The sequence below is a fragment of the Octodon degus genome, unplaced genomic scaffold (genome assembly GCF_000260255.1).
Source record: "Octodon degus isolate 3935 unplaced genomic scaffold, OctDeg1.0 scaffold00022, whole genome shotgun sequence".
Classification (NCBI taxonomy): Eukaryota; Metazoa; Chordata; class Mammalia; order Rodentia; family Octodontidae; genus Octodon; species Octodon degus.
In genome coordinates, this window is record NW_004524598.1 from 8,349,403 (window position 1) to 8,362,084 (window position 12,682).

Sequence of the window (12,682 nt, forward strand, 5' to 3'; positions counted from 1 at the left end):
GCTGGGGGATCGAACCGCGGTCCCTGTGCTTTGCCAAGCTTGTTCTAAGTAGGTGCTTTAGACCACTGAGCCATCTCTCCAGCCCCTGTTCACCCTTTTTAAAGTTTCTCACAAGATAGTATCTGCGGCATGTGTGGATATGCAAGGGTATAAATGTACGTCATATTCTTCAGCCGTCCATATAGAATTAGTTCTTTTTGCTTTTTCATTTGACATGTAGTAATAGCTGGTGCTTATTAAATGCATCTTTATACCAGGTATTCTTGGAGACTACTTCTGGTAGTCTCCCGTGCCTGCCTGTCTCTTACCCAGTCACTAGGGGAAGATAATACTGAAAACCCTGAAGTGGCATTGTCCTGAGGCTCCATCTTAAATTATTGTTGTGGATGATCACATTTAATCTACGCTTTAGCCCCTTAACTAGGAAGTGATTTATTCCCACTTAAAGGGCAGCAAGCTTTGATGTGAAGAGGTTAAATATCTTTCCAGGATACATAGAATGTGAATGCAAGCCCAGGTGTCTGACTCCAAGTTGTGGGGCTTTTGCCACTGCTTTGTTGGCCTCCCAGCGGAAGAATGTAGATTAGAGACAGAATACCTGCCCACAGGGAGGGAACCGCTTGACAAGATGAGGCCCTGGCACACTCTGCAGTATGAGAGAGTGCTTGATTTTGTAGGTCTCCCTTAAAGTGGCCACCATCCCTTCCCAAGCTCCCCCATGTTGAGTTATGAGCCCCCACCACACGTATCTCTTTTTCCTTGAAAGTCATCCTTAAATTAAAGGAAGTAAATATGAAGCAGCCTCTAGTTCCCAGCGGTAGCTTTAACCTCATTAAGCTTGACCTTTCTGCACACCAAATATGGGGAACTCGTCTCCAGTCCATGACAAACTGAAGAAGGGACAGGCCAGATAATATGGGTGATCTAAGTTTGAGTCCTCAGACTATGTGCAGCAAATTCCTTGCTCATAGCAAGACACCGCTGCCCTGGTAAGAATCTACGAGCAAATATGAGCTGTTCAAGAAGCACAAGGAGGAGTTACATGCTATTGAGATAGCCCTGGTGTTCAGAGCTTTTAATTGTTTGGCCCAAAGCAAGATACATCTGCCTGTGTTCAGTAACTCTCATCATCCATAAAGAAAAACCAAAGCTCTGAAGAAAGATATATCTTAAGAGAGGTTGGATATCAAATACCAAGGAGTCAGATAGAAGGGATAAACTGCAGTGTTCCCCAACACAGCAGAGTCATTGTAGCTCATGGTGATTTGTTATATATTTTATAAAGAACTAAAAGACAGAGATTTGAAGATTCCCAACACAAAGAAGTAATAAGAGGCTAAGGAGATGGAAATGTTGATTAGCCTGATTTGATCTTCACACGTTATTTACATACACTGAATTGTCATATTGTGTCCCATGAATATATACAATCATTACGTGTCAACTTTTTAAATTTTTTTGTTTGGGGGGTTTGTTTTGTTTTGTTTTTGTGGAACCCGGGATTGAACTCAGGCCCTTGCACTTGCCAGGGAAGTGCTTACTCCCCTGAGCCATCTCCCAGCCCCAGCTTTTAAACATTTTTAAATGTACCCTGTCTTTTCTTTTTTTTTTTGCAGAACCAGAGATTGAACTCAGGCCCTTGCGCTTGCCAGGGAAGAGCTTATTCCACTGAGCCATCTCCCCGGCCCCTATTTCTGAGCTAATCTGTAGCAAGTATTTCCTTCCACTCACTTCCTAGGACTTGACCCCAATAAAATCAAAGTGTCAGCAATACCCAATAGCCCCTGATAGTTCATGCTTTTGCATTTGTGCCTGTGCTGTTTCCTTTCTGCTTTGGACATGTCTCGCTGTTGCCCTTCTCTGGTATTTTTGTGCTTTAAGAATCAAGTCACGGGGCTGGTGAGATGGCTCAGTGGTCTAAAGCACCTACTTAGAGCAAGCTTAGCAAAGCACAGGGATCGCAGTTCAATCCCCCAGCACCACATGCCAGCCAGCCCCGCCCCCTGGTGGGCTGAGCTGGCCACACACACACACACACACACACACAAACAAATAAATAAAAAAAAATTAAAAAAAAAATAAAAAAAAAAAAAAAAAAAAAAAAAAAAAAAAAAAAAAAAAAAAAAAAAAGAATCAAGTCACCTATCTCCTCTCCCTGCCTTTCCTGCCCCAGGTAGGCTGGGCCTCTGTCCCGGAACCCAGATGTGGTCTCTAGTTTATCATTCAGTCTTGGATTATCTGAGTAGTGTCTGTGTCACCAGCCCTCAGCCCCCAGTCCCAAACTGTAGTCTCCTCAAGGACAAGGATAGTGGTGAGCATCCCTGAGTCTCCAGCAGTGGAATGGTCATCTTTCAGGGAATGTCAGTTGCCTTAGAGCTTACTAGGAATTCTAACAGTGAGGGTCAGGAAATTATAAGTTTCTTTTCTAATCTGTTTGCTTGCTTGCTTGATTTGCCCTGCTGGGATCAAACCCAGGGCCTTACATATGCCAGGCAAGCATTCCACCACTGAGCTACATCCTCAGCCCCAATGTTTTAATAACCACAAAATGTAACTTAAACCACACAAAGAAAAGATGTTCTGCTGGTGAACGTAGGTCATCTGAAAGTCTGGCGCACTGGGTGACCAAGCCCACCAGTATTAACCTACAGGGTCCTAGGCGTGTGTCCAGTGACTATGCTCAATGTTTCTCTTCAGGGGTAGAATTAACTCTACCTATACTTAAGAAATGCCTGACCTTAGTAATCTGCATTCTGCTTGGTGTGACGTTGTGATCCTGAACAAACTATAAAATCTATACACTAGTGGATAACTGAAGCAGTTTACTAGTGTTCAGCTGAAATACCCAAAAGACATCTCGTAGTCTCTATTCACTTTCTGCCAACCCCTCAAATACTATGCTGTGCCTCAGGGCAGAATGAAAGCTTCCAGTGCTCCGTGGTACACAAACTTGATTAGAGTGTCATCCTTTTAGCCAATCTGTGACTTCTACTGGCCTTTCTATAGAGAGAGCCAAAGCACTGTCACATATGGCATCTTCCCCGCTTCCTCCTAGGGAGTGGCCTTGGACATTTTTCCCAGGTTAGTAAGGGTCAGAGCCTTGTCCAAGATAATCCAGCAGAACTGAGAGTGAGACTTCTCCTGGAGTACAGAAGATAACCCACCTCCCAAAGATTTCTAGGCTCCAAGAAAAAAGAGCCAGGCTGCACATCCTCATTTCTGAGACTTCTTCCCCAAAAGGCTTCCTAGGCTGTTTTGTGTCATCCACTACCCTACATTCGAGGCGATGTGCCCATTTGCCTGGGCTCTTGGCCAGCATGCCACAGGTGGGCAGGACAGCGCTGCCCCGCCACGCCTCACCCTGCACCATCCCAGGCCCCGTGCTCGCCTCCTCCCCCCTCAGCCTCACACACCCACCCCTCTGCTACTGCAAACTCGCATAATGTATTTCTCTCAAGTTGCACTTGTGCATCTGTTTATTTTTCATTTTTAAAACATGTTTTCTTGATAAATTCATAAATATTTTAGCAGGTGCCCTTTCCTCGTGTAAATCTCTCTCCAACACACATGCCCACGCTGCCTGCCAGATTGCAGTCGTGTTACAGCACGCGCGCTCCCATGCCGGGGCCCACTCTTCTCTCCCCGCTCACACAGTCTGGGTGTCCTTCCTGCCCACTATGCAGAGCCCTGGCCAGCCCTCCCTCCCCCTACTTCCCACGAGAGTTTCTTCCTCTGCCTCATCCTCATGTGTACTTCAGGGAGCCTTCTCTGCTCCTGTTCCTTACACAAATGTTGATGATAAACCTTAATCAGTCTCCTTGCTGGTACTAAATTCACCTCTCTGATGGACGATGCAATTGAGTAACACAGGGACATATGTAGGATCTTGTTCTGGGAGAAAGTGTCTCAGGGCTCCATGCAGCTTCTCCCCTGCTCGCTCCCCAGCACCTCCAGAGAATGAGTTGCATTCACTCTGCCGTGCTCTAAGGCGTAGAGAGCCTGCTAAGGTTGCATTGAACCATATGAAATTATTAACAGTCCCACGGGCTGGGGCGGTCGCTCAGTGGCCTAAGTGCTTGCCTTACAAGCACAAAGTCCGGAGTTCAATCCATGGTACCACACACAGAAGAAAAATAAAAAGTCCCTGATATTTGTTTTTAGGTACACTGACTTCTTCAGGGTAACTTTGGAGCCACAGAAAATCTGGATGAGATGCAGGGTTCCTACATGTGCCCTGATCCTGTACTCCCACAGCCTCCCCTAGCAGCATGTCCAGGTACCTCTGCTATAGGGGATGAGCCTCTATGGACACATCGCTCCTCCGAGAGTCCCTACCTTATGTTAGATTGTGCATAAAGTTGTGCAGTCAGTGGGTTTGGACAAATGCATAGTGACACACACCCACCATTGTGCAGACTCGATTCCTTGGCCTACAGCCCTCTATGCTGCCCTTATCCATCCCTGCCTCCCTCCTTACCCCTATGAACCATTGATCTTTCTACAGCCCCCATAGTTTTTACTTTTCCAGAATGTCAGACAATTGGAATCAGTGCACCTTAGCACCTCAGAACTAATACTCGGGGAGACTTTCAACTAGAAGGTTTGAAATGAAACTGGAACACTGACTCCCTGCAGTTTACTCACAGTGGGGACTGCTGATTGCTTGCTCAGGCCTCCGAGTGGGACAAGGCGATGTCCTGGTAATGGGTCAGTGTTGGCGCACATCTGGATGAGCTGCTCTGTGAGGAGACACGGCGGAAGTGTGTCCCGGTGCCCTGGACATATGTATAGTTTAAGTGTCGAGATCCTGAACTAGTCATCCATAAGTCACCTTATAATAGGATGTACACAAACAAGGCTTGGAAAACCCTCAGAAACAAGATCTTGTGTGTTCCAATTCTGGCTTGACCAAGACTTTTTTTCCTTTTCTTTTTTTCTTTTTTTACTGTATCGTCCAGGTGTGTGAGAAAGAGAAACTATTGTCCGAGAGGAATCAGCTGAAAGCGTGCATGGGGGAACTGCTGGACAACTTCTCCTGCCTCTCCCAGGAAGTCTGCCGAGACATCCAGAGCCCAGAGCAGATCCAGGCCCTGCATCGATACTGCCCCGTCCTCATCCCCATGGATCTCCCCGGAGCCTCCAGTGTTAACCCCACTCCACTGAGTGTAGAGCAGAACATCACCGCCTCCCAGTGCGCAGTGGGGGAAAATGTGCCCTGCTGCTTGGAGCCAGGTGCAGCGCCCCCAGGGACCCCCTGGGTACCCAGCAGCACCTCTGAGAATTGTACCTCTGGGAGGAGGTTGGAAGGGACTGACCAAGGAACCTTCCCGGAGCGAGGCCCGCCTCTTGAACCCAGAAGCCAATCAGTGACCGTAGACTTCTGCCAAGAGATGACTGATAAGTGTACAACTGACGAGCAACCCAGGAAAGATTATACCTAGTGACCCAGATCTGCCTCCCAGGCTCCACACCTCTCCCATCCAGGCGTTCTTCAGTCAGCCCGTGGCGCTGTTCCCCTGTTGTCTCGAAGAACCGAGAAGGAACTGGTGCACACTACAGCAGTCTCAGCAGCAATATGTCCTGACATAGTCCCTCCTCTCTTCAAGCAGGAGTGATAGATAGTTACCTTCACAATGGTGCTACCCCTTGCTCAGGCAAGGAAGACAACAGTGCCGACACTGTCTGTCTGTGGGTTAATTTCAGTCTTCACAGGGATAGACTACAACACCTCTAGGACCCAACCACGGATTTTTTTTCTCAGTGGCCCATGTCACAAACCCTATCTCAGGAATTTCTTCTGAATGTTCAATTTTTTTCATTGAAGACAGCTTCTATACACATCAAAGTTTTATAGCTAGACTGTACATATTATATATAATATATATAAAATATATATATATCCATATGCAAAAGTCCTGCATGCCTCAGTTTTCTCACTCTAAAACTGGAAACTTCATTTCTCATTTATAAGCAGGTTCCGACATTCCTCTCTTCTTTTGTCTCTGATGCTCGAACTAATTTGGTAACTGTTAACATGGTTTTTCTTGCTTCAATTTAAATTTGTGCTTATTTATGGACAAAATTCAGTGTTGGACACTTTTTTCAAGATTTTATTTTAGACTTTTTTTCTGTTTGTTTGGTTTGGCTTGGGCACCACCAAATGGTGTGGTATGAGCGTTGTGGGATTGTTTTTTTGTCTGTTTGTGTTTTTTTTTCCTTACAGATACTGTACAGTAATGGTCAACTTTGCCACTTGCACTGAGTTTGAGTCAAGCTTATTTTCTTAAATGAAGTTGTATCTTCATATAACTCAAGTATACTGTATTTCTTTGCTTTTAGTTAAAGAAGTAAAACATTTTAGCTAATTAAAAAGCACTCAGGTGATAATTATGTAGGAAAAACAATCTTGCCAAATAATGAATTCATCCTAGGATGTGTAGACAATAATCTGCTGGAATAGTTTTACATTTCACCTCCTCCCCACCTTTCCCTAAGTGAGTGTAACTGCAGACAGAGTTCAGAACTGCTGGATGCTCAGATTTCTAAGTGGGGAGAGAGTTTGGACACCTTGTTCAGAAGCGCATCAGAACAGCAGGAATCTGATTTTGTACCAGAACCTTTCAGGCATCGGCTCCTAGAAATCAAGGTAGAACTGGTTTCTCACCCAGGGAGAACATCCCATTCATTTTCTTCCTTTATCAGGCCTCAGCCTGCTCTTAGAAGTAGAACTCAGTAGGCCTTCTTTAAAGGACAGGGCTGACCGTGGCTGAACCCCGCTGTCCTGCGCAGGGCTGACCTCCCAGGACACTTCACCTGAAGGGACTTGAGTCGCAGCCCAAAGGTCCTGCCTTTCCATGGCAGCTTTAGGATAATGCAGCTCATTGAGAGTATGAGAGAGCAGGGAAGATTCAAGCGTGAGATCCCTCCCTGACACAGACGAACCCATCTCATTCTCCTTTTCTTCACTTGCTCTGAGGTTTTTCTGCAGGTCTCTTGCCTGAAGCCAGCTTCATCAGGAGGCTTTGAACAAGATATCTTCAGAAGCCCCTCGCTACCCTCTTCACACAGAGACACAAGGATACAGACATAGACAGACAAACAGACACACACGCACGCATGCACTCTTACCCTCACCTGACAATAATTTTCTTCTCTTGCTGCAAAAGGGGTTGGCTTGCAACCCGGAGAGAGCAGCTTCCCTGGGCTCTCAGGTTGTTGTTGTGGCCCTTGGCCATGTTTACAGGAAGGTGTGTCACAGGAGGAGGAATCAGCTCCCTCCTTCCTGTGGTCCCCATCTCCTCTTGAGGAGCAGCCCAAGGGCCACTCCCACCTGGCTGAGCAAGAGAGCCCGGAACAGTTTGATGTGGGGCTGGGGTGGTGGGCAGTGGGGAATAGATGGTTGACTTTGTTTCTTTATTTGTGCCATTGTTTGGACAATATTAAAGCTGCATGTAAATGGAAAATTTAGTATATGATTAGTAGGCAAAAAGTGAAATCATAGTAACATATGTTTTAGTATTAACTTTTTTCTGTACAAATATTAGCAGTAAGTCTTTAGATATGTATGAATGCCAGAAGTTTGTTGGTTCATGCAGTAGGATGAGGGGAAAAAAGGCTTTTCTTTTAAAATAGTTTCACTTCTAAAACCTGCCTCTGGGTTTCTGTTTTTTCCTTGTGTGGATGTAGGTGTGTGCTTGTCAGAGACGGGTTGTGATGAGGCTCTATGTTGGAGCCACTGTTTTCGTTACAGTTTTGGGAATTCTTAGCCTAGTAGAACCATTCTGTGCTTCACCAAGAAGGTTTGCCTTTGTGGAAAACTGGTGACAACTAGAATTTTAACTCAGTGTGAATCATGTGATACCTCCCAGGTGTGTGGTATGGTGGAGGAGTCAGCAGACAGTATTTTGTTCTCTAACTCTCTTGTTGCCTTCTTGAGTGACCTCTCCTCTTCTTTTAAAAAAAAAAAAAAAAAGGAATGTTTTCTGCTTGTATCATAGCCAGGTGCAGGCCAGCTTCTTGGCTTGATTTTTCCTGGTCCTAAGTCATGTGCAGCTGGTAGTCTTGACTGCATTCCATCGGTTCCCCAAATTTCTGTTGTTCTGCAGCCTGGACCTGTGTGGCAGCCCTTTCCAGGAGGGGAGGGGAGTCTCTTCAGTTCTCCCCACCCTAACCTAGCCCCTTTTTCATCCTACAAGCCTCTACCTTGCTTTTCTTTCCTTTTCCATCCAACCTCCGCCATGGGAACTGACTTTTTTTTTTTCCTAATTGCTCTAAAGGCTGTGATTCTGTTTCTTAGATATTTTCAACCAATTCTTTCATTCATTATTCACCAGGAACAGTGACTGGCTTTGTGTAATTGTTCATATGACATCTCTATGTCTTTTACTATTCCGAATCACTGCTTGTCAAAGTGACTTCTGAGCTGATTCAAAGGAGGACTTGCTGGGGACCAGAATGCAAATTGCCTCAAGTGGAATTTAAAAAAACTCATTCTATCTCTTTTCCCTGGGATCTCCTAGTCAACCTCAGGCCTTGGGGGGAGGGGGCTTCAAGATTGGTCTTGCTAGGTAAACTAGGCCAGCTTTGAACTCACTAAGTAGCCTAGGCTGTCTTCAAACTCATGGTGATGCTCCTGCCTCAGCCTCCCAGTACTGGGCTGACAGGGGTGTACCATCACAACTGGCAACCTCATGACTTTTGTAAAGAGGAAAAGCAAATGAAGAACAAGAAATAAAGGGCATTGAGGTCGTGGGCTGTTCAGGAGAATCACTCTGACAGCTTGGGTGGGTCTCCAAGTGGCTGGGACAGGACTGGGTTGCTGGACCAGGCCAGTGCAGGAAATCCTGACCCTAAGTAATAGCCCACCTCAACCTGGTCCTCCCCTGGGTCCACCTTTGTCCCATCTGTGTCTCCAGACAACCTCCCTTCATTCACATCGTCAGGCTGCAGGCAGGCGAGTGCTTTGCTGTATGTGTTTGCTTCTCTGCGTTATCTGGGGGTGCCTTGAATAAAATCAAACTCCATTACATACTGATTCTGGAACAAAGCAGTTACAAAAACCATAAAAAGCTGGCAAAGCTGCTAGGCCATCCTGCTACTTCTCCTCCGGGTTCTCTATGAATGACTCAGGCGTCAGAGGTGATGCTGTCGTATAAGATGTTATTGTGTATGTTGTACAAGTAATTTATTGACTGTCTTTCTAAAGGTATGCTGCTTTTTTAAGATGCACTATAATTTGGGATGTAATCCTTGTATTGCTTTTCCAAGGAAGTAAAAACAGAAAAAGGCTAATGACTTAGTATGCTAGCTGCCACTTCTTAAAAAGGAGCTTGAGGACCAGAACTGACTAAAACCTACCTACACTCTCTTTCAGCATTTTGTGATTGCCATTAAAGAAAAAAGAAGTATTTTAAAGTACAGCCCTTTTAAGAAACCTCAATGTCATGCCCCAGAAAGCTGCTCCACATCCTATAATAGCATAAGCGTCTCAGGATGAATAGAATCCTGCAAACCTTTTGCAAATCCCTATTTGGCTCCACTTCTCTATACATTACACCCCACTTGAACCCTAAGTTGTTTTATAAATTACTTCAAACTGCTTCACTGTTGCTTACAGGTGCTCACAGTTTAGGAGGAATTTCAAATCTGGAATGGAGCAAGAATCAAGTATTTCCTTAAACCACTGAAAATAGAAGAACAAGAATTTTTTTCCAAGAATAAAGTTCTTCATGTCAAGACTTAGTATTTCTTCCCCAAATTGAAGATTTTGTTGTAGGTTCAACTTCTTGAAAGTCAGTGCACAATGCAGCGCCCTGTGTGCAGTTGGTATTCATGAAGTCTGCGTGCATGGAGGCATTTTGTGTCTAAGGTGTATGTTTAGAACACTGCCCGAGCCATCTCATGACACAAGCATCAGAGACTGGTGCTATAGAATAGAATATATTTGTACACATAGCACGTGCAAATGGTATTTGTACATAGAAAAGACTTATTGTGGCAGATCAAGAATAAATTATTTAACTGACAGCGCAAAATCATTACTTGCAAAGAAAAGTAATTGTATAGTATTTTCCTATACTCCACCCTGGGAGATAATATTTATATCAGTGACTATCGGTGCATTTTAATTGTAACATGAAAATGATTCTGCCATGTTGTGAGGAATACCTGCTTGGTTGCAGAGGCCAATTTTTGTAGCTTTGATTTAATGTTGTGACGTGATGTGTGTACATTTACAAACAAGCAATGGATAAACAGCTCGGACTTTCATTTTCATTCCAGTTTTTTTGACCTCAGATAGAAACAGCGGCCCTTACAAAAGCAGACGTGCACCGAGACCATTTCAGGTGGACTTTGCATTCAGTGCCAAATGCTCCCATGGGGATAATCGGATGTGCTTATCAGGAAAGAGGAAAGAGACTTGGACAAAGAGGGGTTTTCCTACAGATCCATGTTGAGTCTTCTACCAAAACGTGTCTGGAGGCAGAAGGGTGGCAACCACTTGAGTCCCAATGAAGCATTTGGGCACGCACACGCTGGGATGAGCGTTCATACTCTACAAGAACCTGGCACTTCTAGTGAGCTGTCAGGAAGACTGCAAATGCGTTTGGGAGCTTCGGGTGCTTGTTAGGCACAGTGAGCCATCAAGGCAAGAGGGCCTGAGAGAATTTGTTCCAGAACCAGTCTAATCCAAGTGCACCTCTAATATATGCCTTACAAACTCCAGAGGCCATATTCAAAACAGGGTCTTCTCGGTGTATGCAAGGGGCTGCAGCCCCTCTTCTCTTCCTCCCCAGGTTGAACAATACGGACAGTTTCCACACATATCTACCTGTATAACCCTCTGTACCTCTCATAACTGGTCAACGACTGTAACAGGTTACATCAGGTGTTTTTCTACATACTTTTTACACAGATTCTATGCGATTAATGTAACTTAATTCAATGCATCATTTTATTGTACTAGTTCTTAGGCTTGTCCTTTTTTTTTTTTTTTCTAAGTGATTGTGGTTTTTCTTGTGGTTTTTATTGTAAAGATGAAATGGCTGTTAATGCTTACTCTCTGTAACTAAGAATTTTTACCTTTTTGGGGGAAAAAAGGCATTGCTATGAACTAATGAAACTTCATTTATTCATTGTAAATACACTATTGTGCAAAAAATTTTCACTCAGTTGAATTGCTAGTGTTAACTGAATTTTGTCTAGACACCATTTCTGTTGATGAAATAAAGACATATCATTATGCATTGTAAATTGATTTTCTTTGCCTCTGATCCTCTGATCACTGAATTTCAGAATGGAAAGTGAAGCCTCAAAAAAACTTTTCCTGGGCCAGGGAGATGGCTTAGTGGAGTAAGTGCTTCCCTGGAAAGCGCAAGGGCCTGAGTTCAATCCCCGGTTCCGGAAAAAAAAAAAAAAAACTTTTCCTCAAGAGGCCATTTTAATTCCTCTAGTTTGGAACCTTACCTTGGTACCTGATTAATCTATTTAGAAATCTTTTTTTTTTTTTTTTTTTTTTTGTATTTTATGGTGGGTCTACAGGATGTTCAGGATCTCACTACTAGATCAGACTCATAGTGATCTGCCTGTTTACAGCCTCCCAAGAGCTGGGATTATAGGCACATACCACCATGCCCAGTCTCAATTGCTGTCTCAGCGCACCCCAGGGACGGGGCCAGGACTTTAGGCCCAGGGATCGAACCCCCAGCCCCTGCGCTTGCTTATAGGCACTTTAATCTGCTGAGCTATTTGGCTGGCCCTTCTGTTTAGATATCTTTAAAACTTGATGATGCTAATGCAACTTCTAAACTCTGAATTTCTAGTGCCTATGAGAATAGGTTAGGGGCCTTAGACCAAATTTTCTAGTTTTCATATTGTATGACACCCATGTAAAATTTTACCTTTGGGAAAAAAATGGTAGGAGCACAGCTGTAGTCCTAGACACTCAGGAGGCTGCAGCAAGAGGACTGTTTGAGCCCAGGAGTTCAAGGCCTGCTTGGCCAGCAAAATTAAGATCTAACTCAAAAAATAAAAATAAAAGTGAGTGGTGACAAGGGCATTAAACCAACATCAAGATGCAATAAATTGTGAGAACAGAAGTTTAGAATTGTACTTGGGTAGACCAATTGTACATCAAATACCATCAAGAATCAGCAAATTGATCTGAGAAACTACTCTGAAGACAACTGCAGTGTAACAACTACTGTTGAATTCTTATCATCTTGTTTTTTGAAATTCCATATCATTTCTCATGTCCTATCTATTATATTTTATTTCCTTTAAGATAAAAAACAAATTGGATCATATCAAATTAAAAAGTTTCTGCACAGCAAAGGAAACAATCAACAAAGTGAAGAGAGAAGCTACAAAATGAAAATAATTGCCAGTTATTCCTCAGTCAAGACTAATACAGTACCTAGCATAAAGAAATAAAACAATTACACCCCTCAAAATTAGGCCAAATCAAAAAATTGCAATTGAAAGGAATAGACATTTTTTAAAAAAGAAAGAAAGAAAAAGGGAGCTGAGGAAATAGCAGTGTAAGTGCCTGCCCAGCAAGTGAAAAGTCCCGAGTTTGATTCCCTGTACCACCAGAAAGAAAGAAAGAAGAAAGACAGACAGACTTTACAAGAAGCACAAATGGCTGATAAATACTTAAAAGAAATGCTCAGCATCACCAGTC

General features: G+C 43.9%; 1 protein-coding gene across 1 annotated transcript in view; it reads left to right on the plus strand.

Moving 5' to 3' along the window:
• Positions 1-11,246, plus strand: part of Bach2 (BTB domain and CNC homolog 2) — a 417,100-nt gene extending 405,854 nt beyond the window's left edge. The window contains exon 7 of the mRNA XM_023711913.1: positions 4,959-11,246. Within this exon, the coding sequence (XP_023567681.1) occupies positions 4,959-5,441 (483 nt within the window). The 3' untranslated portion in view covers positions 5,442-11,246. The remainder of the gene's footprint in view (positions 1-4,958) is intronic.
• The last annotated feature ends 1,436 nt before the right edge of the window (positions 11,247-12,682 follow it).